Source organism: Osmerus eperlanus, chromosome 17, assembly GCF_963692335.1.
Source record: "Osmerus eperlanus chromosome 17, fOsmEpe2.1, whole genome shotgun sequence".
Classification (NCBI taxonomy): domain Eukaryota; kingdom Metazoa; phylum Chordata; class Actinopteri; order Osmeriformes; family Osmeridae; genus Osmerus; species Osmerus eperlanus.
In genome coordinates, this window is record NC_085034.1 from 273851 (window position 1) to 297807 (window position 23957).

At 47.1% G+C, this 23957-nt stretch overlaps 3 protein-coding genes across 6 annotated transcripts; 1 reads left to right on the plus strand and 2 right to left on the minus strand.

Annotated features, from left to right (window-relative positions):
* Nucleotides 1-92: 92 nt before the first annotated feature.
* On the minus strand, nt 93-4803 carry si:ch211-244b2.4 (uncharacterized protein LOC541512 homolog). Its single transcript, XM_062483541.1, has 10 exons — nt 4622-4803; nt 3953-4059; nt 3344-3548; nt 3017-3161; nt 2664-2799; nt 2316-2436; nt 2140-2212; nt 1454-1568; nt 1194-1299; nt 93-1024 (listed from the first exon to the last, which is right to left on the minus strand). Exons 1-10 carry the CDS (start codon nt 4641-4643, stop codon nt 969-971), a joined length of 1086 nt encoding a protein of 361 aa, XP_062339525.1. The 5' UTR covers nt 4644-4803; the 3' UTR covers nt 93-968.
* Nucleotides 3546-7666, plus strand: si:dkeyp-38g8.5 (uncharacterized protein LOC568385 homolog). Of its 2 annotated transcripts, none has more exons than XM_062483549.1 (4): nt 3546-4079; nt 5352-5445; nt 5529-5616; nt 5917-7666. In XM_062483549.1, exons 3-4 carry the CDS (start codon nt 5545-5547, stop codon nt 6607-6609), a joined length of 765 nt encoding a protein of 254 aa, XP_062339533.1. In that variant the 5' UTR covers nt 3546-4079; nt 5352-5445; nt 5529-5544; the 3' UTR covers nt 6610-7666. The 2 variants fall into 2 exon arrangements, with proteins under 2 accessions (XP_062339533.1, XP_062339532.1); XM_062483548.1 differs by lacking the exon at nt 3546-4079 and adding an exon at nt 4777-4945.
* LOC134037959 (epiphycan-like) lies at nt 6814-22886 on the minus strand. Of its 3 annotated transcripts, none has more exons than XM_062483534.1 (11): nt 22685-22886; nt 19523-19721; nt 12487-12769; nt 12067-12179; nt 11763-12030; nt 10984-11244; nt 10029-10124; nt 9140-9298; nt 8591-8793; nt 8335-8430; nt 6814-8009 (listed from the first exon to the last, which is right to left on the minus strand). In XM_062483534.1, exons 2-11 carry the CDS (start codon nt 19715-19717, stop codon nt 7839-7841), a joined length of 1845 nt encoding a protein of 614 aa, XP_062339518.1. In that variant the 5' UTR covers nt 19718-19721; nt 22685-22886; the 3' UTR covers nt 6814-7838. The 3 variants fall into 3 exon arrangements, with proteins under 3 accessions (XP_062339518.1, XP_062339519.1, XP_062339517.1); XM_062483535.1 differs by having other exon boundaries at nt 11763-11815; nt 12068-12179; nt 22685-22885; XM_062483533.1 differs by having other exon boundaries at nt 11763-12179.
* Between the last annotated feature and the right edge of the window lie 1071 nt (nt 22887-23957).

The following is a 23957-nucleotide window of genomic DNA, read 5'->3' on the forward strand; positions in this document are numbered from 1 at the left end:
GGGATAACCAGTCTTTCTCCTTCTTTGTTGTATTGTTCGGGTAGGTGTTGATAACCTAACGCTAGCCAACAACCAAGACCAACCACGAACCATCACATTTGTTTAGTCAAATATTTATTATTAACAATAAAACATGATTTCAAACTGCCACTGTAAAAAATTGCTATCTGCCTAAATAGCAGGCTCATGGCACGTTAAAGGCTGGAGTTATTTTGGCTTTGGAGATCCCATCACAAATCACAACAGATGGCAGTTTCAAGTAGTACACGATTAAGGCCAGTTCAATAACATTTAGGCTAGTAGCACTTAAGTTATGATGTTCAATAAAAACTGGTGTTGAGTCTGATCATGTTCAAGCTGTAAACATTTGACAGTCATTTTCAACACCTGATTGTTTTTTCCACGTAAACATCTTCTGTTACAACTACATTTCCTCAAGTCTACATTTACATTTAGTCATTTAGCAGACGCTCTTATCCAGAGCGACTTACATTAAGTACAGGGACATTCCCCCCGAAGCAACTAGGGTGAAGTGCCTCGCCCAAGGACACAGCGTCAGTTTGCACGGCCGGGAATCGAACTGGCAACCTTCGGATTACTAGCCCGATTCCCTCACCGCTCAGCCACCTGACTCCTGTCTAACCTCTCTCTATATTCCCCTGACACCTGGGGATTTTTATAGTTTACTAAGTTTACATTGTACACAACATAGGAAAACATATTGCCCTATGTGTTATAGTTATGCAACTAGAATTACATAACTATTATTTGGGTTATTTACATTTGAGCAATCCATAGAAAGCCCAGAATGTCCTCTCAACTGGACTTGTAAGCAGTAGGCTATGGTTACAAAGCTATAAAACTTGATGCCCACAAACAGAACCTAAATGCAATTGCAGCAATATATAATTGACAGACTGTGACTTCATTTGTTACAGTCGGCTGGGGACAGGAGACGGGGTGCCGGTCTAGAACCTCCTGACGGCTCTCTTCTGCTTGGTGGTGAGATTTATCTGCTTCATGGCTGTAGAGACAGAGAGCTGTTCGTGACCCTGCACTGTATATCCTACACTCATATGGATTTTGTGTACCAAAAATCTAGAGCTAACTAATCATAATACAGTACACCTAGCTAACTACCACAGTACGAGTAGCTAGCTACCTCAATACGAATAGCTAACTAGCGAACAGACCTGAGAAGTCCAGCATGAAGGGTTTCCCATTAGCAGTGAAGTTCATGGAGCCTGTGGAGTTGATCTGGTACTGAGCCTCAATATCAGCGCTGGACACAGAGCTCTCCTGAGGGTCAAAACAAAGGTGAGACTTCCACCTCCAGCCCTCTAACCCTGACCCTAACATAATGACTTCCACCTCCATCCTAGGGTTAGAGTTATCCCTGACATGTTTGATTCATTTATCTGGAGATTCAGGAGCGTATGCAGGAGCTACACACCTCTTTTTTGAACTTGTGCCACTTTCCACTCTTCCCTTCAAACTTCCACTCAGGTGATTGGCTGGCTGCAGGAGCCACGCCCACATTATGGAAGGCCGCCACCCCTAACGGAGATCTGTCCAATCAAGAGAAGCCATGCTGTCACAACATTCAGCCTGCTAAAGATGTCTGCCTCCGGATCGCGTGCTTCTCTGTTGTACTTTCATAAGGAACTGCAGCTGCCTTCACAGAGTAGGTACTCTAACATGCAGTATGATTACAACTGGCTCACAGACCACTGCATTCTGGCTCACAGACCGCTGCATGCTGGCTCACAGACCGCATGCTGGCTCACAGACCGCTGCATGCTGGCTCACAGACCGCTGCATGCTGGCTCACAGACCGCTGCATGCTGGCTCACAGACCGCTGCATGCTGGCTCACAGACCGCTGCATGCTGGCTCACAGACCGCTGCATGCTGGCTCACAGACCGCTGCATGCTGGCTCATAGAGTGGGACCTCCTGGTACTTCTAGCATGTTGTATTCAAAATGTTTTTCTTGGATAGTCAATGCAATAGTACTGTAGAATGGGTATTGAGACACAGCCACTGTGGCCAAAGAGCTTTGCTTCGAAGAGAAACACATTGAAACATTCTTTTAGTTTTTATACTCAAGCGCTTGTAGAGTAAAAACAAGCTCCACTCACCCTTGAGACGGTTTCTGTTGGTACTCCGGGCGACGCCTCACCCTCCTGCTCCTTCTACCCACCTGCTGCTTCTCTGAACAAACACACACAAAGAACCGTGTTTAAGAACACACCACTGAAACACATACACAACCATGTTTGCAAGAGACGGGTGTAGATTCTGTGATCATTTGTACCTTTGAACTTTATCTCATACTGATCTGAGTTGATGTGGAATGTGAGGGAACCCTTTGGGTTCTGCTGGTACTGCTGCTCAATTTCAGAGCTCTTCACAGGGCCTGGCTTTCCTGTGGAATCCTCAAGGTTTAAAAAACAACTCCCGTTATTGAAAATATATTGATTTAAATTTTTGCTTCAGGAACATAGAGACCATTCAGGAGCGATTTCTGGGAATAAACGAACAGAACTAGCCTGCCAGAAAGATCAAAATATCAATAATTTCAGATGTTTTTTTATTTCATATTTGCTCAGTGCTTGTCTTTTGCAAGCGGTGCATCTCAGGCTGTGCCACCTGTATCCTCTACCTTCCTGTCATAAGAGACCCAGCCACGGCCGCTGCTGCTGTAGAACCAGACCCAGGTCGTCTTCCTCCCATCCAGACGCCTCACTCGGATGTCCTTCTCAAGAACCCTCATCCGCTTGAAGTCGATGTTCACCCTCCTGAGACCAGAAGGAGAGGAGGATGGAGGAAGAGAGAGAGTGAGACGAAGAGAGGAGAAGAAGGACGGAGAGAGGAGGAGGGAGACGGCAGTTCAGGGATAAGTCCTCCAGAACCAGGTGCTGACACAGAAGTGCAGACCAACGAGACATTAAGAATAGAAATAAAAAGACAAATGGCGCCGTCAGGTGCTCCTCAAGGGGCAGTTCCGGGACCTACCCATAGGGGGTGTTAAAGATGCATATGACGGAGGTGTTGGGCAGGCTGTACTGTGCCTCTATGATGTGGTCATTGGCCACGTCCACCCAGCCCTGCCCAACGTTCAGCTGCCACTGGTACGCTCGCTCATCACTCAGCCTCCCCTCTGACAGCAGCAAACAAAACAGATAACAGGTTAGGAGGAGGAGAAGAGGAGGAAGAGGAGAGGAGGGGAAGAGGAGGAGGAGAAGTGGTTAGGTTGGAGAGGAAGAGGGGAGGACGAGAGGAGATTAGGAGAAAGAAGAGAGGAGGAGAAAGAGGAAGAGGAGACGCAGCACGCCCCCTCACCTCTTGACTGAGATCTCTGACCCCGTGCACTCCTGTCTCCACGGTGATCTCCAGAGGGGTGTATGGGTGCCCCTGGGTGAGCGAGGGAGCAGCGGGTCCCCTTCCGGCACATCCCCCCCACGGCGTACTTACACAGGTGGAGGAAGAGACACTCAGCCCCTCTCCTGCAGCCGCCACGGCTGTTGTAGTACCTGCAGGGCTCCGTCTGCACACAGCACAGCACGGCTGAGACAGCACACACACACACACACACACACACTAGGAACAACTAGTTATTATACTAGTAAATGACTAGTAATCAAAGTAACCATCATGAAAGGAAATTAGTCTTTTTTTATATAAATAAACTAGGTTAGGGGTAGCCAAGTTCAGAAGAGCCTAACATGCAGGTTGAGGATCTACAGTATAGTGATTGGGTCATTTCACTTAATTTGGATCTTGGAATCTCGTCCAGCAAAATTTGAAAATGACCGAATCTAGTTGCTACTCCTGAGTCTTATGAAAGATTTTTTTTACAATGAACAAATCGCTGATGAGTGACCCATCACTGGTGTATCTCCACCTGCAGCCCCCAGGGGGCGTCTCCCAGCCGAGGCCCAGGGAACTGACCTGCTGGTGGGCAGGGACCAGGGACCTGTCTGCCTCCACCTCTGGGTCGCTCATGGAGGAGACCTCATCATCACTGCTGCTGGAGTACTCCTCCTTGACGCTGGAAGCTGCACGGGAAGAGCTCAAGGTCAGCACGTTAAGGTCTCACAGGGTCAATCAATCAATCATGTATATTATACCATCCAGTTGTACAAATGCAAAACATTTTTTTGTGTTGAATCGTCCCGACAGTACAGTTGAAGATGAAATTAGATTCGGTCAAATAAAATAAATACTTGAAATATAAGTAAATAAATGATAAATAGAAAAGTGGAGCGGGGTCAGTGAAGAATCCTTCTATGCTTCCAAGGTCTATCTCCTTCCTCGGCACAGACACGGATTCCTACACCCGGCTTCCTAACAGTAAAGCCCACACTGCTCACTTGAACGTGTGAAAATATTATAGTTTTGCTAATTTCAATAACAAAAAATAACAAACCGTGATTCAAACTAAACAAAAATGACATTGACGCTAAACGAAAGTGAAACGTAAATAAACAAACGAATTATGCATGAAAATACAAATATTCGTTCTCTCAAGACAATCATTATGTAAACTATCACTGAATAAGAAGTTGTAATAAATCTTGGTAGCTTTAAATAAGCAAGTCGACGCTTCTCATTGCTTACCGTACAACCCGCTTGACGCCATGGTTAGAAATTAGGATTATATAGTTTCATTTTCTTGTAATCACTTCGTCTGCAACGTTCAGTTTGGTGAATAACCCTGTCAGATAGACATTCCCGTCCACTAGGGGTGGTAGAAAGACTGTCGTGTAGAGACATAACAGAAGAAGAAACGAGGCGCCCTCTGAAGGGCGGAAAACAAGCTCCCTACGAAGTGTGTACTTGGTCGGAGGAGCTTGACTGGGTCTGAAATGGAGAACATTTTGGATCACATGTATACTTCCACGCCATATGACACCCAAAACTCAGTAGAATTCACCTACAAAAGTAAGTAATTCACCCATCAGAAGGGACTGTGTTCCTGGGGTTTAGTAAGGCTGCGTTTCTGTAGCTGGAGTTCCTGGAGAAACAAAATCGCGTGTTAATGTTCAGGGAACACGCGCACGCTCCGCAGCAGTTAACCAGGCATCAACCAGGATCAAAACTATTTCATCATACAATGACATTTTGATATTCCAATACATCTACAAATAAAATAAAAAATTTCAACAGGCATCAAACCCAAGATTGGTTATGTACAGTGAATGTGTAGGCCTATGTACAGTGTACACTAGCCTCTCTGGTCCTAGCACTATACCTTACTTCCTAAACGCTGAAATGTAATAATTGTATTTTAGCATCATTCCATTACTACTAAACTATTGTATAACCTTCCTGTAATGTTTGTGTTCAGTGAGTGGAAAGGAAACTGAGGACTTGGTGAAGCTGCGTGTGTCCAATCAGCATCTGTTCTCAGGGAAGAGGAATGCTGCCAAGTATGCATGGAGGTACAGCACTCCTACATTATAGATGTATTTATTGATATGATAATGTGAAGATGAAGTCAGATCCCGTTGCTGTGCGATCGCAGGTCCATTCTGAAGCACATGGGACTGCAGGGGACTGTGACACACTGCCAGGCCAGCAAGAAATGGGACAACCTCAAAAAGAAGTACAAGGTCAATATTTACCAGCTGATGGCTGGCAGATTTAGCTCAGTGTGATGCTGTTGACTGTAGACCAAGAGGTTTGATTCCCCTTTGGGTAACAGCATCTGCTAAATGTACACATTCTTCTTATCTTATTAAAGATTTTAAAGTTAGACTTCCTAATCGCCCCGCTCTTTGAAGAGAGGATGTGACTTCACTGTCACAACCTTCTGACCATGTCACATCCTGTAAGGGCCCAGGATGAGGAAGTAGAGGTTTGACATCATCTTCTCCTTTTTAATTCTTCCTCTTCTTCTTCTGTGGTGCCAGGAGCTAAAGCACCCTCCGGGGTGTGTGAAGGTGTCCCCGGACCAGTGGCCGTTCTTCAGCCTGATGAGTGAAGCTCTGGGGGGGCGTCTGGCAGGCAGCGCCCCCCTGCTGCTCCCCCAGACCTCAGCCAACACAGAGGAGGACTTCCTGCCCAGCAGGAAGAGGAAGCGGACGTCCCCGCCACGCCCCACGCAGCGCCGGGGCCCCACGGAGGTGGAGGTTCTGCTCAACGAGGAGGAGGAGGAGGGGAGGAGCAGGGATATGGAGCTGGATATGGAGGAGGAGGTGGAGAAGGAGCGAGCGACACTGGAGAGAGGCAGAGCGACACTGGAGGGCGACAGAGCTCTGCTGGAGAGGGAGATGCAGGCACTGCAGAGAGAGAAAGCAGGGATGGAGAGAGAGATGGCCGCCTTGGAGAGAGAGAGGGCCGTGATGGAGAGAGAGAGGGCCGTGATGGAGAGAGAGAGGGCCGTGATGGAGAGAGAGAGAAGGATGATGGAGAAGGACAGGGCCATGTTGATCCGGGACAAACGTGTCCTGGACAGAGACCGCAAGGCTGTGGAGAGACGTGGGTCTGTGTGGGATGGAGAGACGAGAGCGGAGGGAGGAGGGGAGGAAGAGAGAGACTCAGCGCTGCAGGAGAGAAGGGAACGTTTCCTCAACCTGTTTGAGAAGCTGATCGAAGCTCTCTGAGGTGGGATGGTCATTCTTTTTACGTTAATTTATTGATTCATTATTGAAACTTGAGTATACACTACTGTATACATATTCTATGTATACAATATACATACATATATATATATGTATGTATATTGTATATATATACATACATATATATATATAAATAGAATACGCAATGCTTTTATGAAAAAGTACCTGTGAAGCAGTACTAGAGCATCTCTTCATGAATGTTTATTAGAACGTTTCTGTTTGTTGTTCATGTTAAAAGTTTATGTTTGTTGGTCATGTTAAAAGTTTGTAGTGTTACGAGTTTCAAAGACAACGGTGAGCCACTCCCAGGTCGGAGAGGTCATCAATACATCTTTATTCACTTGTGGTATTTCCATACAAAGCACACAATAGCAAGCTATTATGGTTGTTACCCCCCTCCCCCCACACCCATACCCCCACCACTCATACAATACGCTTAGATTATTTATGAATAAGCTATTGTGCATGGTCAAAACATCACTTTGAAATGTATCATACCAAATATTGCAGTTCATGTAAAAAAAAAATAAAAAAAAAAATGAAAAAAAAAAAAAAACGTTTTCTGAATATATATATTTTTATATTACAGTACAGATTTTACAACAAATGCTTGTGTTTAAATGCTTCTTTTATTGCATTAGAACCTCAGTTCACCTTCACTCAGCTCCTGCTTCCATTAGTATAAATGAACATTTCCAAATGTGTTAGATTTGTCATTAATATTAATATTATTTTTTTCTTTACAAAACAAACATATTTAAACAATATTACTGGTGGTCTTTGCCAGGCGAGCCCATTCAAACCAAACCAACACGTGATCACTTGTTTGCTGGCGATCAATAAAATGTATTTATGAGAGTAGAATGTTCTCCATTTCATCAAGTTGTGGAACAGTTTGGATGTTGACAAAGTTCTCTGTACGTGTGTGTGTGTAAGTGGGACCAATAGCCTTAAATAGTGTTTACACTAGGTAGATGATGGTATGTGCAGATTGCTGTTGATCATTGGCATGATTTTATTGTTTGTTGGGTTGTTGTGTGTGTGTGTGTCTATTTTCAGGCCCCATGTTATGTGTGTTTTTTGTTTCAGTGTAGTGTGTGTGTGTGTGTGTGTATATATGTATATATAAAAGTGGGAGCATGTATGAGTATGTGCTTATGTGTATGAGTGTGTATGTGCTTATGTGTGTGTTTATATGTGTATGTGTGTGTCTAGATGAGGTCTCCCACAGGCACGCGAGGCAGGCACACGTACGCCTGCGGGGTTCTGCTGAGGTTGATGGGGTTCCCGTCCAGGCGGATGTCCTCCAGGGCGTTCCTGATGTAGTTGAAGTCCTTCAGGTTGCAGAACGTGTCCTCGTGCATCATCTGGATGTTGTTACGCTGGAACCGCAAAACATGGGATCAGAGGCCGACAGGATCAGCTAATGAGCTGTCTAGATGGCAGGGCCTAGATGGAATCTCTTGTCATGTGATACAACTGTATGTTTTTAAAACTAGATGATATACTATTCCTCTGTCTAATTGTGTACTTATATAGGCTGAAGTAGAAGCTAGGAGAGCAGAAAAGCAGGAAGAGAAGAAGGAAGGGAGTTAAAGGGAGTTGTATCCAGGACATAGATGCACCCCAGCTTGATCTAAGTGCAGGAAGGTAGTAAGGGACATATGGAGGCTGCAGTCCCTCTCGTCAAACTACAGCTGCAGGTACCTGTAGGTGCAGTGAGCGCAGGCTGTCGGGGAGGGGCACAGGGATGTGGTCGATGTGGTTATCTGTGAGGTACAGGTACAGCAGACCCGCCATGTCCTGGAAACAAGGACAAAAAAGTTACTGAACAACCAACATGGCTCCGCTTTGCAGTAGACCCCTCTCAGATTAGTCTGTGTTGTCTTGGTTACAAACAGTATATGTAGCATAAATTCCAGTTGATCCAGGATGTGATGGAACATGACAGGATGTGACCCACCTTGAAAGCCTCCTTGTGGATGCCGGTGGCACCTATGTTGTTGTGGCTGGCGTCCACCAGCGTCATGGTGACGGGCAGCGCAGGCAGCTGAGCCACAGCGTTCTCTCTGATGACCAGCTCCTCCAGCGCCAGCAGCCCACTCAGAGCCCCGTCCGCCACGGACGAGATCTCGTTAGCCGTCAGGTCGATCCTCCTCAGCTTGTCTGCCCGGGACAGGAGAGCACGAAGGGTGGTCAGGTATGAAGACATATTAGAGCATACAGACCTCTTCAGGTACCAGGTAGGAGGACTGGGGGGTTTAGTTTTACTAAAGACCTCCACTGGAGGTTTCATTTGTCTGATGTGACACATTCCATCTGGTTTTGTTTATACAGTAGATGCTTCAGTTCTCGTTAAAAAAAAGGTGACGTATTTAAGTGAAAAAGTAATTGTGTGACGTCATATTTAAACATATTGGTGGTGTCTGTTTAACCAGGCTGAAGCAACACGTATGACGTCAGTGATGCCGTTCATGTTTCAGTCCTGGCAGAGTTGTTTCAGTAAACTCACTCATCTGAGCGAAGTCAGACTTGTTGATGTTGGTGATCTTGTTGTAGCGAGCGTAGAAGTGAGTGGTCTCTTTAGGGAGCGGGGGCACGTGGGCCAGCTTCAGGTCGTCACAGTAAACAGACCCGCCCAGACAGGTACACAACAGACAGGTGGGCATACCTGGGAGGGGGAGGGGGAGAGGTGAATAAAAGTTAGATAAAGTATTATTCACTTGGGATCCTGGTTAAAAGTGAGTGTCTGAAGGCTTGTCTGGCCTGATCATCACAGAGAGCTGTGTGGTTACATGTGGAGTCAGAGTGACTATCTGTCTAGTGCTAGCTAAATTGGCTAGGTAGCTACATCTTTTATGTGATTAGATGCAATGATGAGTACTTCACAAACCATGGCCTTAACAATAACACTCGTAGCTCAACTTACCACGTGAAAAGTTTTTTTTTGTGTCCGACTACCTGGACACAATGTAATGTGTTCATTTAGCAGACTCCTTTATCCAGATACACAAAGGGGATTGGATCCAACAACCACTTGATCTGCAGTCAGATGCTCCACCACTGAGCTTTACCCAGAGGAGGGATTTCCTAATATGTATTTGTGCCAGACAGTTATTTGTTGGTAACATCTATGTGTTTGTAGTGGTTATTTGTCGTAACCAGTAACTGTTCTTGAGGACAGTGCGGTCAATAGGCCCTAACCCTCCCACCCCGGAGGATGAAGGGAACAGTGTAGACAACACTCGTAGATCAACTCTCCACATCAAAAGCAGCTTTTCAGTTTTTAACATTCACACAACTTAGTAAACCACCTCCTTGTCTGACTTGAGGACCCTGCATGTGGGCGATCGTAACAGGGTCCGCCGCTGTGCGCTGCTGGCAGCCTGACAGGTACTAACCTTGTGTGACAACGTCTGGCTCTAACCCAGAGCCCCCAGACACTATCTCCCCCTCCGACTCCTCTGGGAGGGGCGTGGCAGGAAGCAGCTCTTCCTCTTGTTAGAGACAAGGTGAGGCGTTAGGGAGACACAGGTTAGAGCAGCAAGGACAATACGCCAGTTATAAATGACGTACTGATGAGCAATGTTAACACAGATGATGGACACATTTAACCAGGATGAAATAGTTAAATGGGAGTAGTAGGATTACTTTTTTGTTTATTAGATAAATACTGCAAAACCCAGCTTCAGCCTTACCCATGTTCCTACCAGTCACCCATGTTCCTACCAGTCGCCCATGTTCTTACCAGTCGCCCATGTTCCTACCAGTCGCCCATGTTCCTACCAGTCGCCCATGTTCCTACCAGTCGCCCATGTTCCTACCAGTCGCCCATGTTCCTACCAGTCGCCCATGTTCTTACCAGTCGCCCATGTTCCTACCAGTCGCCCATGTTCCTACCAGTCGCCCATGTTCCTACCAGTCACCCATGTTCTTACCAGTCGCCCATGTTCCTACCAGTCGCCCATGTTCCTACCAGTCGCCCATGTTCCTACCAGTCACCCATGTTCCTACCAGTCGCCCATGTTCCTACCAGTCACCCATGTTCCTACCAGTCGCCCATGTTCCTACCAGTCGCCCATGTTCCTACCAGTCACCCATGTTCCTACCAGTCGCCCATGTTCCTACCAGTCGCCCATGTTCCTACCAGTCGCCCATGTTCCTACCAGTCGCCCATGTTCCTACCAGTCGCCCATGTTCCTACCAGTCACCCATGTTCCTACCAGTCACCCATGTTCCTACCAGTCACCCATGTTCCTACCAGTCACCCATGTTTCTACCAGTCGCCAATTATTCTACCAGAATTCCCCAGCGTTCCCTAACATTCCCAGATTCAATCTTCCTGTTGATACTGACCTTTTTGAATGACAGGGATTATCGGTTCCCCTGACTCACCAGAGGCCCCTGACTCACCAGAGGCCCCTGACTCACCAGAGGCCCCTGACTCTCCTGACTCTCCTGATGCCCCAGAGGCACCTGCCTCGCCCGAGGCACTAGACTCTCCTGCCTCACCCGAGGCACCTGACTCTCCTGACTCGCCAGAGGCCCCAGAGGAACCTGACTCCCCTGAATCGCCAGAGGCCTCCTGAGGGATCTTCTCAAGGATGAACTCCTCCTCTTGTTAGAGCCAGGGGGCGGGGTTAGGAGACAGGTTAGTGCTTCTCAGAGGTGGGATGGACAGTCAGTCAACTCAACAACCAATCAAACAAACACTTGCAGATGAGACAGCAGGTTAAGGTGACACAAATGCAAAGACATGGTAGGACGATGAATGGAACAATGACAGTAATAGCAATGATTCCAACAAATCACGCATGGCAGTTAGGATTAAAACAACACATTTAACCAGCAGGAAATGGGTAAATGGAAACATAAAAGTCTTAAATGATAAAAACATGGATATGCAGAAGGTCTTTAACATTGACAAAATCTGGTAGGAAGCAATGTTCTGTAAAAGCTCTACTAAGGTACCAACATCTGCCTACTCTAGTGTTCTGTCCCTCTGGTCCAGGGTGCACCTCTACCTGTATTAGTACAGGGTGATACCAGGAGCGGATTCTAGCATACACACTGGTCACCCTGGAACAGGGGTGATGAACACCAGGCTACTCTACTGAACCAGTGTGGATACTAACCTCCAGAGATCATTGTTATCCCAGAGCCCCCGGAACCCCCAGAAGCTCCGGAACCCCCGGAGCCCAGGAGATCCCCCGATCCCCCGGAGCCCAGGAGATCCCCCGATCCCCCGGAGCCCAGGAGATCCCCCGATCCCCCGGAGCCAAGGAGGTCTCCAGAACCCCCGGAGCCAAGGAGGTCTCCAGAACCCCCGGAGCCAAGGAGGTCTCCAGAACCCCCGGATCCTCCAGAACCCCCAGAGCCCAGCAGGTCCCCAGAGCCCAGCAGGTCCCCAGAACCCAGCAGGTCCCCAGAACCCAGCAGGTCCCCGGAACCCAGCAGGTCCCCAGAACCACCGAAGGCTCCGGAACCCACAGAGCCCCCAAAGTCCCCGGAGACGTGAAGGATGTCAATGGGAGCCAGGCGCAGCTCCTCCTCTTGTTAGAGACAAGATGAGGGGTTAGTACAACGCCCCAGGACAGAGACCAGTGAGATGCCAGCTCACAATTATGATTAGGATGAAGTTAGGAGACAAATGGTTTAGCAGTTAAATACACATTTAACCAATAACAGGTAGTTAAATGGAACACATGCACTGAAACAGGAGGATGGTTGGAAGAGGCTGAATCACTGTGGGCGTCTGGAGGAGAGGTGGTGGACCTCTGGTTGTGTGTGTGTATATATATACTGTATGTGTGTGTGTGTATATATACTGTAGGTGTGTGTGTGTGTGTGTGTTCAGACCTTTCTGTGTGTCAGGTCCCATGAGGATCCCAGAGCCTCCTGAGCCCTGAGGAGCCAGTTTCGGTCTCAGCTCCACCTCCTCCTCCACCTCTAGCTGAACCTCCTCCTGCTCCTCCTCCACCTCTAGCTGCTCCTCCTCCTGCTCCTCCTCCTGCTCCTCCTCCTGCTCCTCCTCCTGCTCCTCCTCCTGCTCCTCCTCCTGCCCCTCCTCCTCCTCCTCCTCCAAAGATGCCCCAGGGGCTGGGTAGTTGTAGTCAGGTGGAGCCAATGTTCCTATCTCTATCTGAGGGAAAGACACAAACACAGGGAGTCAACAGGAGCGTGTAGCTTGTTTTTGTGTGTGTGTGTGTGTGTGCGTGTGCGTGTGAACCCAAAGAAAGACTCTACATTTACATGTAGTCATTTAGCAGACGCTCTTATCCAGAGAGACTTACAGTAAGTACAGGGACATTCTCCTCTCAGACTGGAGCCCCAGATGACAGACATAACGAGAGTTAGCTACTGTTAGCTTTGAGCACGCTTCAGTGACGAGTTACTGTTTAGTCCCATGAAATAACCCTAACCCTAATAACCCTAACCCTAACCATGAAATACTGACTTCCACGTTGTGATGATGTCGTTGTCTCAACTTTGATGTTGTCTACCTAGTTACAGGTATCCCTGGTCGTCATGGAGAAGGAGCAGGCCATGCATCTGGACACTTCCGAAGGAGGAGTAGGAGTGACAACTTCAGCCAGCACGGACCCTCTGACCGCTAAGCAGTCATTGAACCGGGAACTCAGGTACCCAGTCCCACCACAAGGGGGAGCTAGAGGCCTAGGCCAGATGGATGGATGGATATTTATTGTAAAAACGTCATCTTATAGCACCCAGGTGTCAATAATAAATCGCCCAAAATCTAATGAATCCAATCGACTCATACAGTAGTACTCAATGAGAGCCTGTCAGTGCTCTACGTCACAACATATAAAGGTTAATAAATTAATACAATGTGGGCTTTAATCTGCAGTGGTATAAAGTCAGTGGGTTGTTGAGGTTGTGTAACTACCAGATACAGCCAACACAGCTACAGAATTTGACACAATATAATAAAATAGAAATAGAAAAGGAATTAACATGTAAACCTGTCTGCTGTGAACATCTTAACATGTACACATATGAACAGGAAGTTGCTCCTGTACACCTGTGTCTGGGGAACAGGAAGTTGCTCCTGTACACCTGTGTCTGGGGAACAGGAAGTTGCTTCTGTACACCTGTGTTTGGGGAACAGGAAGTTGCTCCTGTACACCTGTGTCTGGTGAACAGGAAGATGCTCCTGTACACCTGTGTCTGGGGAACAGGAAGTTGCTCCTGTACACCTGTGTCTGGGGAACAGGAAGATGCTCCTGTACACCTGTGTTTGTGGAACAGGAAGTTGCTCCTGTACACCTGTGTCTGGGGAACAGGAAGTTGCTCCTGTACACCTGTGTCTGGGGAACAGGAAGTTGCTCCTGTACACCTGTGTTTGGGGAACAGGAAGTTGCTCCTGTACACCTGTGTCTGGTACACCTGTGTCTGGGGAACAGGAAGTTGCTCCTGTACACCTGTGTTTGGGGAACAGGAAGTTGCTCCTGTACACCTGTGTTTGGGGAACAGGAAGTTGCTCCTGTACACCTGTGTCTGGGGAACAGGAAGTTGCTCCTGTACACCTGTGTCTGGTACACCTGTGTCTGGGGAAGGTGCCTGGAGGGTTAGTCATTACCTCACAGGTGGACATGGTAAACCTCTGCCACACATTCTGGCTTATGAGGACATTTTGGACATCTTCACCATGGCAACTTGCACTCAATCATCCTTCCTCTCTTGTTTCCACTTCTCTCTTCTCCCTCTATATCACTGCCTTCCTCTATATCACTTCCTCCCTCTACGTCACTTCCTCCCTCTACATCACTTCCTCCCTCTACATCACTTCCTGGACCTTTAACACTGTGACTGTGTTCTAACTATACATTCTCACTGTTGCAGACATTGTGGAGTGTTTCATTGTCTTTCCAATGTACGAGTGCATCTGACTACATGCATTTTAAAATGTCTGCAAGCATATTTCAATAGAAAAGCTAAACTTTTGAGTCTGTATGGATGCTTTGAACCAATCAGAGGACGGGTGTTTCCTCCTCCTGCACAGTAGCCTATCAGGACGTGGCACAAACATTTGGAGCACGCCCACTCTGTGGATCCAGTTCTGTAGCGAGAACGTAGTCTCCCAAACCAAACCCTGTAGTTTTATTATCCGCCACATGGGGTCGCTGATCGCTAGTCTGATGCGCTACCTGGCCTTTTCACTCACCATAAAGGCAGAGTCTATCTCTCCCAGCGAATGGTCCTTGTGGAACCAAGACACACATGGTAGCTACACAAACCCACCAGTCATCTCTCTGCTCTCTACCTGCAGTCTGGGAGGCTGATGAACTCTCTGCTCTCAGTATTTTACAAAGGCAAGAACAGACGAATATTGTGGGAATATTACCTAACATAAGATATTCAATACAACCGGCTAAGCTGATGTGCTGAGTAGATTCAGTTGATAATTATAGCCATGAACAGATTACATTTTTGTCAGAAACAGAGTTTGGAAGACTACAAGGTAGGCCTTTGACTAGTCTTGCACAGAGTCTGCTAGCTGCCTTCACACTCTCCGTTAAAGTAAACACACTCTCTCCCACGCACACACTCACTCTCTCCCACACACACACTCACTCTCTCACACACACACACTCACTCTCACACACACTCACTCTCTCCCACACACACACTCACTCTCTCCCCCCCCCCCACATACACTTTCCCCCTCCCTCACACACACACACACTTTCTCTCACACACACTCACTCTCTCCCACACACACACTCACTCTCCCCCCCCCCACATACACTTTCCCCCTCCCTCACACACACACACTTTCTCTCTTACAAACACACACACACCCTGGAGAACGACAAGCAAAAACTTGGCAGAAATCTCAGGGCAAAGAACTGGGAATCAACATGGAAATACTAAATGGAGAAAGAGAGAGAGCAAGAGGGAGTGAGAGGGAGGCAGATATGTGGAGAAGGAAAGACAGAGGAGAGATTGAGTGAAGACAGAGAGAAAGTGAGAGAGAAAGTCAGAGAGACAGGCAGAGAGAGAAAGATGCAGAGAGAGAGACAGGCATAGAGAGAGACAGAGAGACAGCCAGAGAGAGAGAGACAGAGAGAGAGACAGGCATAGAGAGAGACAGAGAGATAGCCAGAGAGAGAGAGACAGAGAGAGAGACAGGCATAGAGAGAGACAGAGAGACAGCCAGAGAGAGACAGCCAGAGAGAGAGAGACAGAGAGAGAGACAGGCATAGAGAGAGAGACAGAGAGACAGCCAGAGAGAGAGTTTCCATCTGAATAGCAGAAACAGTGACAGCATAGAAGAGTTCAGCTGGCTTCTCCCACCCCAAGGATCTTTCTCCTGGATCTCCCCCAGAACCAGGCCTACCTGCAGCTCTGGAACTGCACATCTACAGCCTGCTAGGAAGATAAAAAGACTAAAAGAATAACGTATTTATTTAGCAGCCACTTTTATCCAAATGAACACACAGGAGATTTGAACCTGAGACTTCTTTATCTGCAGTGAAATGCTCTACCGCAGAGCTATGCACTTTCCCACATATACCTAACACCCTATCCTTCATTCATCATCAGATCCAGTCTACATCTTAGGGAAAAATCACAAACAGCTTCATTCGCCAAGTTTACACAAACAAGGAACTTACTATGGCAGGAAGGTGCAGACGTTAAACATACGAGTTTTAAATATAAAATATAAAAAGTAGAAAACTAACAACATTATCTAAATAATTCTAGCAAATACTATACAATGTAAATAATTTAATATAAAAATATAAAATAAAATATAAAGAAGAGTGCAACATGGTTCGTGCAAAAATTGTGCAATGTGCAGTAAAGTGACGAATGTGTGCTTGCCAAACTATCCAAACCCATTCTAAGCCTGATTCATGTGTGTTTGGGTTCATCAGCAGGGTAACGTCTGCAGGAACCCAGGGAGAGAAGCTCATCTGGTTCTGTGTCTCCTTCAGACCCCTGAGGAAACTGCTCTTATCAGAAAAACTGAAGAATATGTCCCAATGCCTCTACCAAGCAACAGCACGTCTGAGGTCGGCTGTTATGTTTACACAAGGAATAATCCACAATTGTTGACATGGGATTATCTTTTGAAACTCTGCCAAGAATGTCTCAGAACACCATCCATCAACACTACTCCATTTAAACACCAGCAAGATGCTGATGGAGCCCCTCACATAGAACCCTCTACATAGAACCCTCTACATAGAACCCTCTACATAGAACCCTCTAGATAGACCCCCCTTCACATAGAACCCTCTACATAGAACCCTCTACATAGAACCCTCTAGATAGACCCCTTCACATAGAACCCTCTACATAGAACCCTCTAGATAGACCCCTTCACATAGAACCCTCTACATAGAACCCTCTAGATAGAACCCTTACATAGAACCCTCTAGATAGACCCCTTCACATAGAACCCTCTACATAGAACCCTCTAGATAGAACCCTCTACATAGAACCCTCTAGATAGACCCCCCTTCACATAGAACCCTCTACATAGAACCCTCTATAGACCCCTTCACATAGAACCCTCTACATAAAATCCTCTACATAGAACCCTCTAGATAGAACCCTCTACATAGAACCCTCTAGATAGACCCCTTCACATAGAACCCTCTAGATAGACCCCTTCACATAGAACCCTCTAGATATAACCCTCTACATAGAACCCTCTAGATAGAACCCTCTACATACAGCCCTCCAGATAGAACCCTCTACATAGAGCCTGATGGATCATGGAGAGATGATCTGGCAGGTTGCAGCTCTGTTAACTGGATCTCTTTGGTGTCTGTCTACCAAGTCACAGAGGTCAGGTGACCTACTGTAGTTTTAGTGCAAAGCATTGTAGGATATTGAGTTTTACTTTCCCAGTCAAACCTCTGTAAACTTCTGCTCCTTCAGAGAACCAGCATGACAGGGCAGAGGTGTGTGTGTGTGGAGGGGAGGTGTGTGAGTGTGTGTGGAGGGGAGGTGTGTGTGTGTGTGTGTGGAGGGGAGGTGTGTGTGTGTGGAGGGGAGGTGTGTGTGTGTGGAGGGGAGGTGTGTGTGTGTGGAGGGGAGGTGTGTGTGTAATTGGGGGCATGGGGGGTGGGGGGGTGGAGGGGAGGTGTGTGTGTGTGGAGGGGAGGTGTGTGTGTAATTGGGGGCATGGGGGGTGGGGGGGTGGAGGGGAGGTGTGTGTGTGTGGAGGGGAGGTGTGTGTGTAATTGGGGGCATGGGGGGGGGTATGTGTGTGAATGTGTGTTTAACAGGGACAGTAGAGGACTACAGAGCTATCATTTCATCATCTCAGTTTATTTTCATCGCTTGACATGGGAAACCCAGTCACTAGGAACCTGCCTTACACACACACACACACACACACACACACACACACTCTGTTTCTTTCTCTTTCACATCTGACTTTCTCTTTACCATACACTCTCACTCTCTCACTCTCTCAGACTCACACTACAGTATCTCTCTAACTCACACACTCTAAATAATACAGCTCTCTCACACACACACCGCCTCTGACAAACACACCCACTCTCTCACACACTCAGTCTCCAATGCACACACTCAATCTCTCTCTCAAGAGGAAACCCTGACACAGTCTCGCAAATATGACATCACTCATCACTGTGATCACTTCCTGTCCACACACACACACGTTTTGAATCATGGACCAACAGCGTCAACACCATCTCCCTGTCACCATGCCAACTACCATCTCCCTGTCACCATGCCAACTACCATCTCCCTGTCACCATGCCAACTACCATCTTCCTGGTCATGCCATAATCATGCCATCTCCCATCATATCATAAAGACCCACAGAATAACCACATCACATCATAAACATGTAATATAGGGTGTGTAACATCATAAATCCTGCCTGATAACTCCATCATGGTGGCTTCTCCTGCCTCCCCTGGACCAGAAACAACCACAACAGACCTGTTCTCTCTGACAGGGGGTTGGCTGCATTTCTGTTACAAAATGCGAACATTTTGGGTAAAAACCCCCCCAAAAAACAATTTTCCCCACAATCCAACCCTGCCGAGCAGGCATATCACACCCAGCTGGGCTGAGCGGAGGGCTGTCTTGACATGGCCTCTCTGTCTCATTTACTACCAAATTATCACAAATTGCAAAGATTTGTTGGGATCAGATGAAGACTTGAATTGACGAGTTTAGCTATGTCTATTAACAATAAGGGATTAACTCAAGAAATGCTTTCCTCCAAAGCATGTTCTGGCTGTGTTCTGCGAACACAGGGGATGCCTACAGACACCTGGCTGGTCCTTCTTCCTGTGGACGTGGCCAGAGATCACGCTGCCAAGACTAACCCTTAACCCTAAAGTAAAGAATGTGGGTCGTTCGTCAGAGCAGGGCTGGAGAGCAGGCTGCAGAACCTGATGAAGCTGAACTCCAGCATCACAACCCTCAGACATTTCTCTGCTCGTACAGATCACACGTAGCAGACGCTGTTATTCTCAGTGATGTACAGGGGTATTCAAACCTGCACTCCTTGATCTGCAGTCAACTACTCTGCCACTGAGCTAAGCCCAGTATCTTAGTAGGGCCGTCAAATCAACCGAGAGGACTCAGGTAAACTTTACTCAGGTAAAGTTCTGGAAGAACTAGAAGTATTTATATATACATGTACGTGTGAGAGATATGACCCCTTGTTATCTGTCATGCAGAGCCCAGCCCCCTCCCAACACAGCAGCTACAGCATGGTAGCTATGGCAGCATGGTAGCTATGGCAGCATGGTAGCTATGGCAGCATGGTAGCTATGGCAGCATGGTAGCTATGGCAGCATGGTAGCTATGGCAGCATGATGGTGCCACAGTACAGCATGCCCAGCCCCTCCCAGCCCCGCCCATTCATCCTTACCTGAGGTTCATCAATGGTCAGTCCATCTTCATAATCATAGATATCCTGGTTTTCCGGGTTCAAGTTTTCTAGATCCACATCGTAGTTGGCGCTATCATACGTGTCCAACTCCACCTGCCGGGCGAAGCGGGGACTCGCTGCCGCCTGGAGAACCAGGAACCCCAACACCATCAGCTCCATCAGCATCCTCATCATACACCTGGAGACACACACACCATCATCATCCACCTGGAGACACACACACCATCATCATCCACCTGGAGACACACACACCATCATCATCCACCTGGAGACACACACACCATCATCATCCACCTGGAGACACACACACCATCATCATCCACCTGGAGACACACACACCATCATCATCCACCTGGAGACACACACACCATCATCATTCACCTGGAGACACACACACCATCATCATACACCTGGAGACACACACACCATCATCATTCACCTGGAGACACACACACCATCATCATCCACCTGGAGACACACACACCATCATCATCCACCTGGAGACACACACACCATCATCATTCACCTGGAGACACACACACCATCATCATTCACCTGGAGACACACACACCATCATCATACACCTGGAGACACACACACACCATCATCATTCACCTGGACACACACTCCATCATCATACACCTGGAGACACACACACCATCATCATACACCTGGAGACACACACACACCTCAATTCCTCAACACAGAAACAAAAACAAACTGCTCTACTTAGTTCAGGAGTTCTACTTGATTAGGTATGGTTCACACTATCGAGACGATGGCTTGTTGAGAGGCTAATGATGCTATGCATATGTTCTGTGTTGGCCTTGGTCCAGCTTGTCATTGAAGGACTGAATTAGCTGTCCAAGTCGTAGTCACATTAGCCATCCTCTTTTGAATCCAGTGATGGTGGAGGGGGGCAGGGGTCACATTTCTGAGGTCAGTGGATCTGGTTTCATTACCAAGGTGCAGACAGTCAAGAGGATGAAGTATGCCCCCCCCCCCACGCCTCAAAGCCCCCAACCGTCCTGCTCACTGTTCGCAGGGCAGCCATCTTGGACTGTCACGGTCAAATGTTAGAGGTCAAAGTTGATCTCTTGAGGATCGCTGAGGGAATATCTGGAGACCTTTCTCCCTCCTATCTATCTCTTTATATTATCTCTATTTCTCTTAAATGCTCTAATATTCTGTATTTAGCTAATTTTCTGTCTCTCTTTGACCAGTTATATATCTTGACCCTAGACATAGTTATATAACCTGATCCCAGATTTAATGACCAGGCCGTTTCACAGCTGAGCTGTGAGAATCTGACCACAGAGTCTGAAAAGCCGCAGAGAGTCCTGCAGGAGGACAGGTACACGGAGAGCGAGGGAGGAGAGCGAGGGAGGAGAGCGAGGGAGGAGGGGAGGACGACACGCTGGCCCTCAGGGTTAGATGGAGAGAATGAGAGAGAGAGACAAGGGAGAAAGTGTGGGAGAGGGGAGAGGGAGAGAGGGGAGAGAGGAGAGGGAGAGAGGGGATGTGTGTGTTTTTGTGTGTGTGTGTGAGAGAGGGAGAGGGATAGACAGCCTATCGGACGTGCCCCAGCGGTCTGTACAGAGGGTCTTTATGAGGGCCTGCCTGTCTCACTCACTCTTGAAATTCCACCGAGGCTTGTGGACAGTACGGCAGTGAGTTACGACTGCAAGGAAAAGCTTCTTTCAGCACCGAGGTTGCTCCCACACACACACACACACACACACACACACACACACACACACACAAAGATTGAACTTTCAAAGACAAAACTTTCACACACACACTCAACACACATCTGTCAAAGGGAAAATTGTGAAATTTAAGTATATTTCTGGGATAAGGACATATATATATATATATATATATATAATTATAATTTAAAAGAAGGTATATTTTTACATCATAAATCAGATCTTTGTTGATACGGGCTTCAGGAGGGAGTTACCATCTGTCAGGACATTCAGCAACACTGAGAGCTCTTCATGGATATATCATATGCAGTAGATATATTGACATAGGTCAGATGACGGCTTGGCATCGTTCGTTTTCATAATGCCATGAAAACCAGCGTGCTCATGCTGAAAGGTGGACTATGTACCAAGACAGAGGTGTGCTTTTATACACGCCGTGACAGCGTACAGTGTGTGTAAAGTGTGTGTGTGTGTGTGTGAGAGAGAAAGCGTACAGACTGCCACTGTATGTGGCTTGGCTCTGTGCTGGACATTCCTGATGTCCTGTGAATGTTTTTCTTTCTTAACCCTTGTGTTATCTTCGGGTCATTCTGACCCATCAGTCATTGTGACCCACCGTTGTATTGCGACAACTTTACCGCATACAAAAACAAAGTGAATCATTTTCTTTTAACCGTTGGGCTGTCTCAGACCCCCCACATTGCGATAGTTAAAATAAATTATTTGTATTTGTTTTTGTATTGGGTAAAATTGGGTAAACACAACGATGGTTCGTTATGAACCGTTGGGTCATGTGACCCGAAGGCAGCACAAGGGTTAAAATCTGGAAGCAAAACTGATGTGTGTTTTTCTGAATTATCCATAATTAGTTTGCACGAGTAAATGTAATCCATTGAACAAAACGTTACAAAATATGAATCTCCCTGTCATCAATGACTGCAGATACAAACTAAATTGTCATTACTCAAGTCTTCTTGTCAGGATATTTGACCAACACACTTGACAATGCTGTCCATCACCCTACATCACTGTCAGCCTGTCAGGTTCAGACCAGACCAATGCAAAGTCAATCCGATAGTTTTCAAGTGTGAACCTCGACACCAAACAAAAGCAAAAAGATGAAAATACAGAAAAGTCCTGATCAGTGATGTTTCAACTGCCGTCAGACTTCCAGAAAGTCCTTGGTTTCTGCACACTCAGAAGCCCACAATCCCCAAACCAAGAGAGCTCCACAGTAAGAAACACAGCAGCCCCCAACATTTCAAATCATCATAATCAATGATCCCAACACCTTTCAATTAGCATCTCATCCCCAACACACGCAATCACAATCAACCAGCCCTTCAATGACCATATTTCTGGAGGCTGCCTCAGCCTGTGAAGCCATGGCACCATGGAGCATGAAGAAGCATGAAGAAGCATGAAGGCTTACCTGTGTGTCCTGCCTTCCCAAATGGCCCCTGCAGCTGAGCTGGAGGTGCAGAGCTCCAGTATACCTGCGATACCTAGCCAATGGTGAGGGGTCGCACAGGGTGCCTGGGAGTGGGAGGGTGTGTGAGTGTGTGTAGGTGTGTGTGTGTGTTGGTGTGAATGTGTGTTGGTGTGTGTGTGTGTGTGTGTGTAGGGTCTGGATCAGACCTAGTGTCCTGCTGAGGGTGTGTGAAGGCAGGCACTGAGACTGTTTAGAGGGGAGCGGATTGCTTTTGGTCACTCTGCAACCCCCCCCCATGCTATGAACACCACACACACACACACACACAACCACAGAACTCAAGACTCCAGACACACAGAGAGTGAAAGACACACAGAGAACCCCCCTCCACCCCCCAAAAGTAAAAAAAAAAAAACTAACAAGAGTATCCTTTATTTTTATAGAGAAGGCTTAATCAGTCTGAAATATGTGTCTGTCTTTCCTGAGGTGAGGCGGAGGCATGTGCAGTGTTCATATGTGGAGGAGCTGGAGGCCCCTGGCCACAATGCCTCTTCTGTGAGGAGCAGCTACCAGGGAGCAGAGAGGAAGTCCCAGCCAGCCCTGGCCTCTCCACAGACCTGGGGTCAGTTCATGCTTCTCAAACGCTGCGATGCTCATGGTAAAAGTGGTGAGGAAACTGGACTGGGATCTGTGGTTTACTTAGATCCATTACAGGTCTTTTTATATCAGGCTGTTCCTCAGAACTGATCTTGAAACAATTTCTTATTTAATCTGCAAAGGAAAACATATAGGTAGGGAATACATGATACCCCCAAAAATCTAAGATTACTATTTTATTTTTTACAATTTCAATTAAGCTGCCCCTCAGATCTGATCTTAGAACAGTTTGTTCCTTTATGATCTACAGAGGAAAATATTAAGGAGGGGAAATCCTGTAATGAGATACAGAAGTGAACAGCTGTTCACTGTGAAGCTATACTTTTTGCACTTCTGGTCAGAGGCTAACTGCATTTCATTGGCTTTGTACTTGTACTGTGCACAGCGACAATAAAGTTGTATCCAAACATATCTAAAAGTGGGTCTGCTATGTTTCCTGTGGTCTCAAGCAGGAAGCAGGCGATGCAGGAAGCTTTCCTGTGGTCTCAAGCAGGAAGCAGGCGATGCAGGAAGCTTTCCTGTGGTCTCAAGCAGGAAGCAGGCGATGCAGGAAGCTTTCCTGTGGTCTCAAGCAGGAAGCAGGCGATGCAGGAAGCTTTCCTGTGTCTTTAGGGTT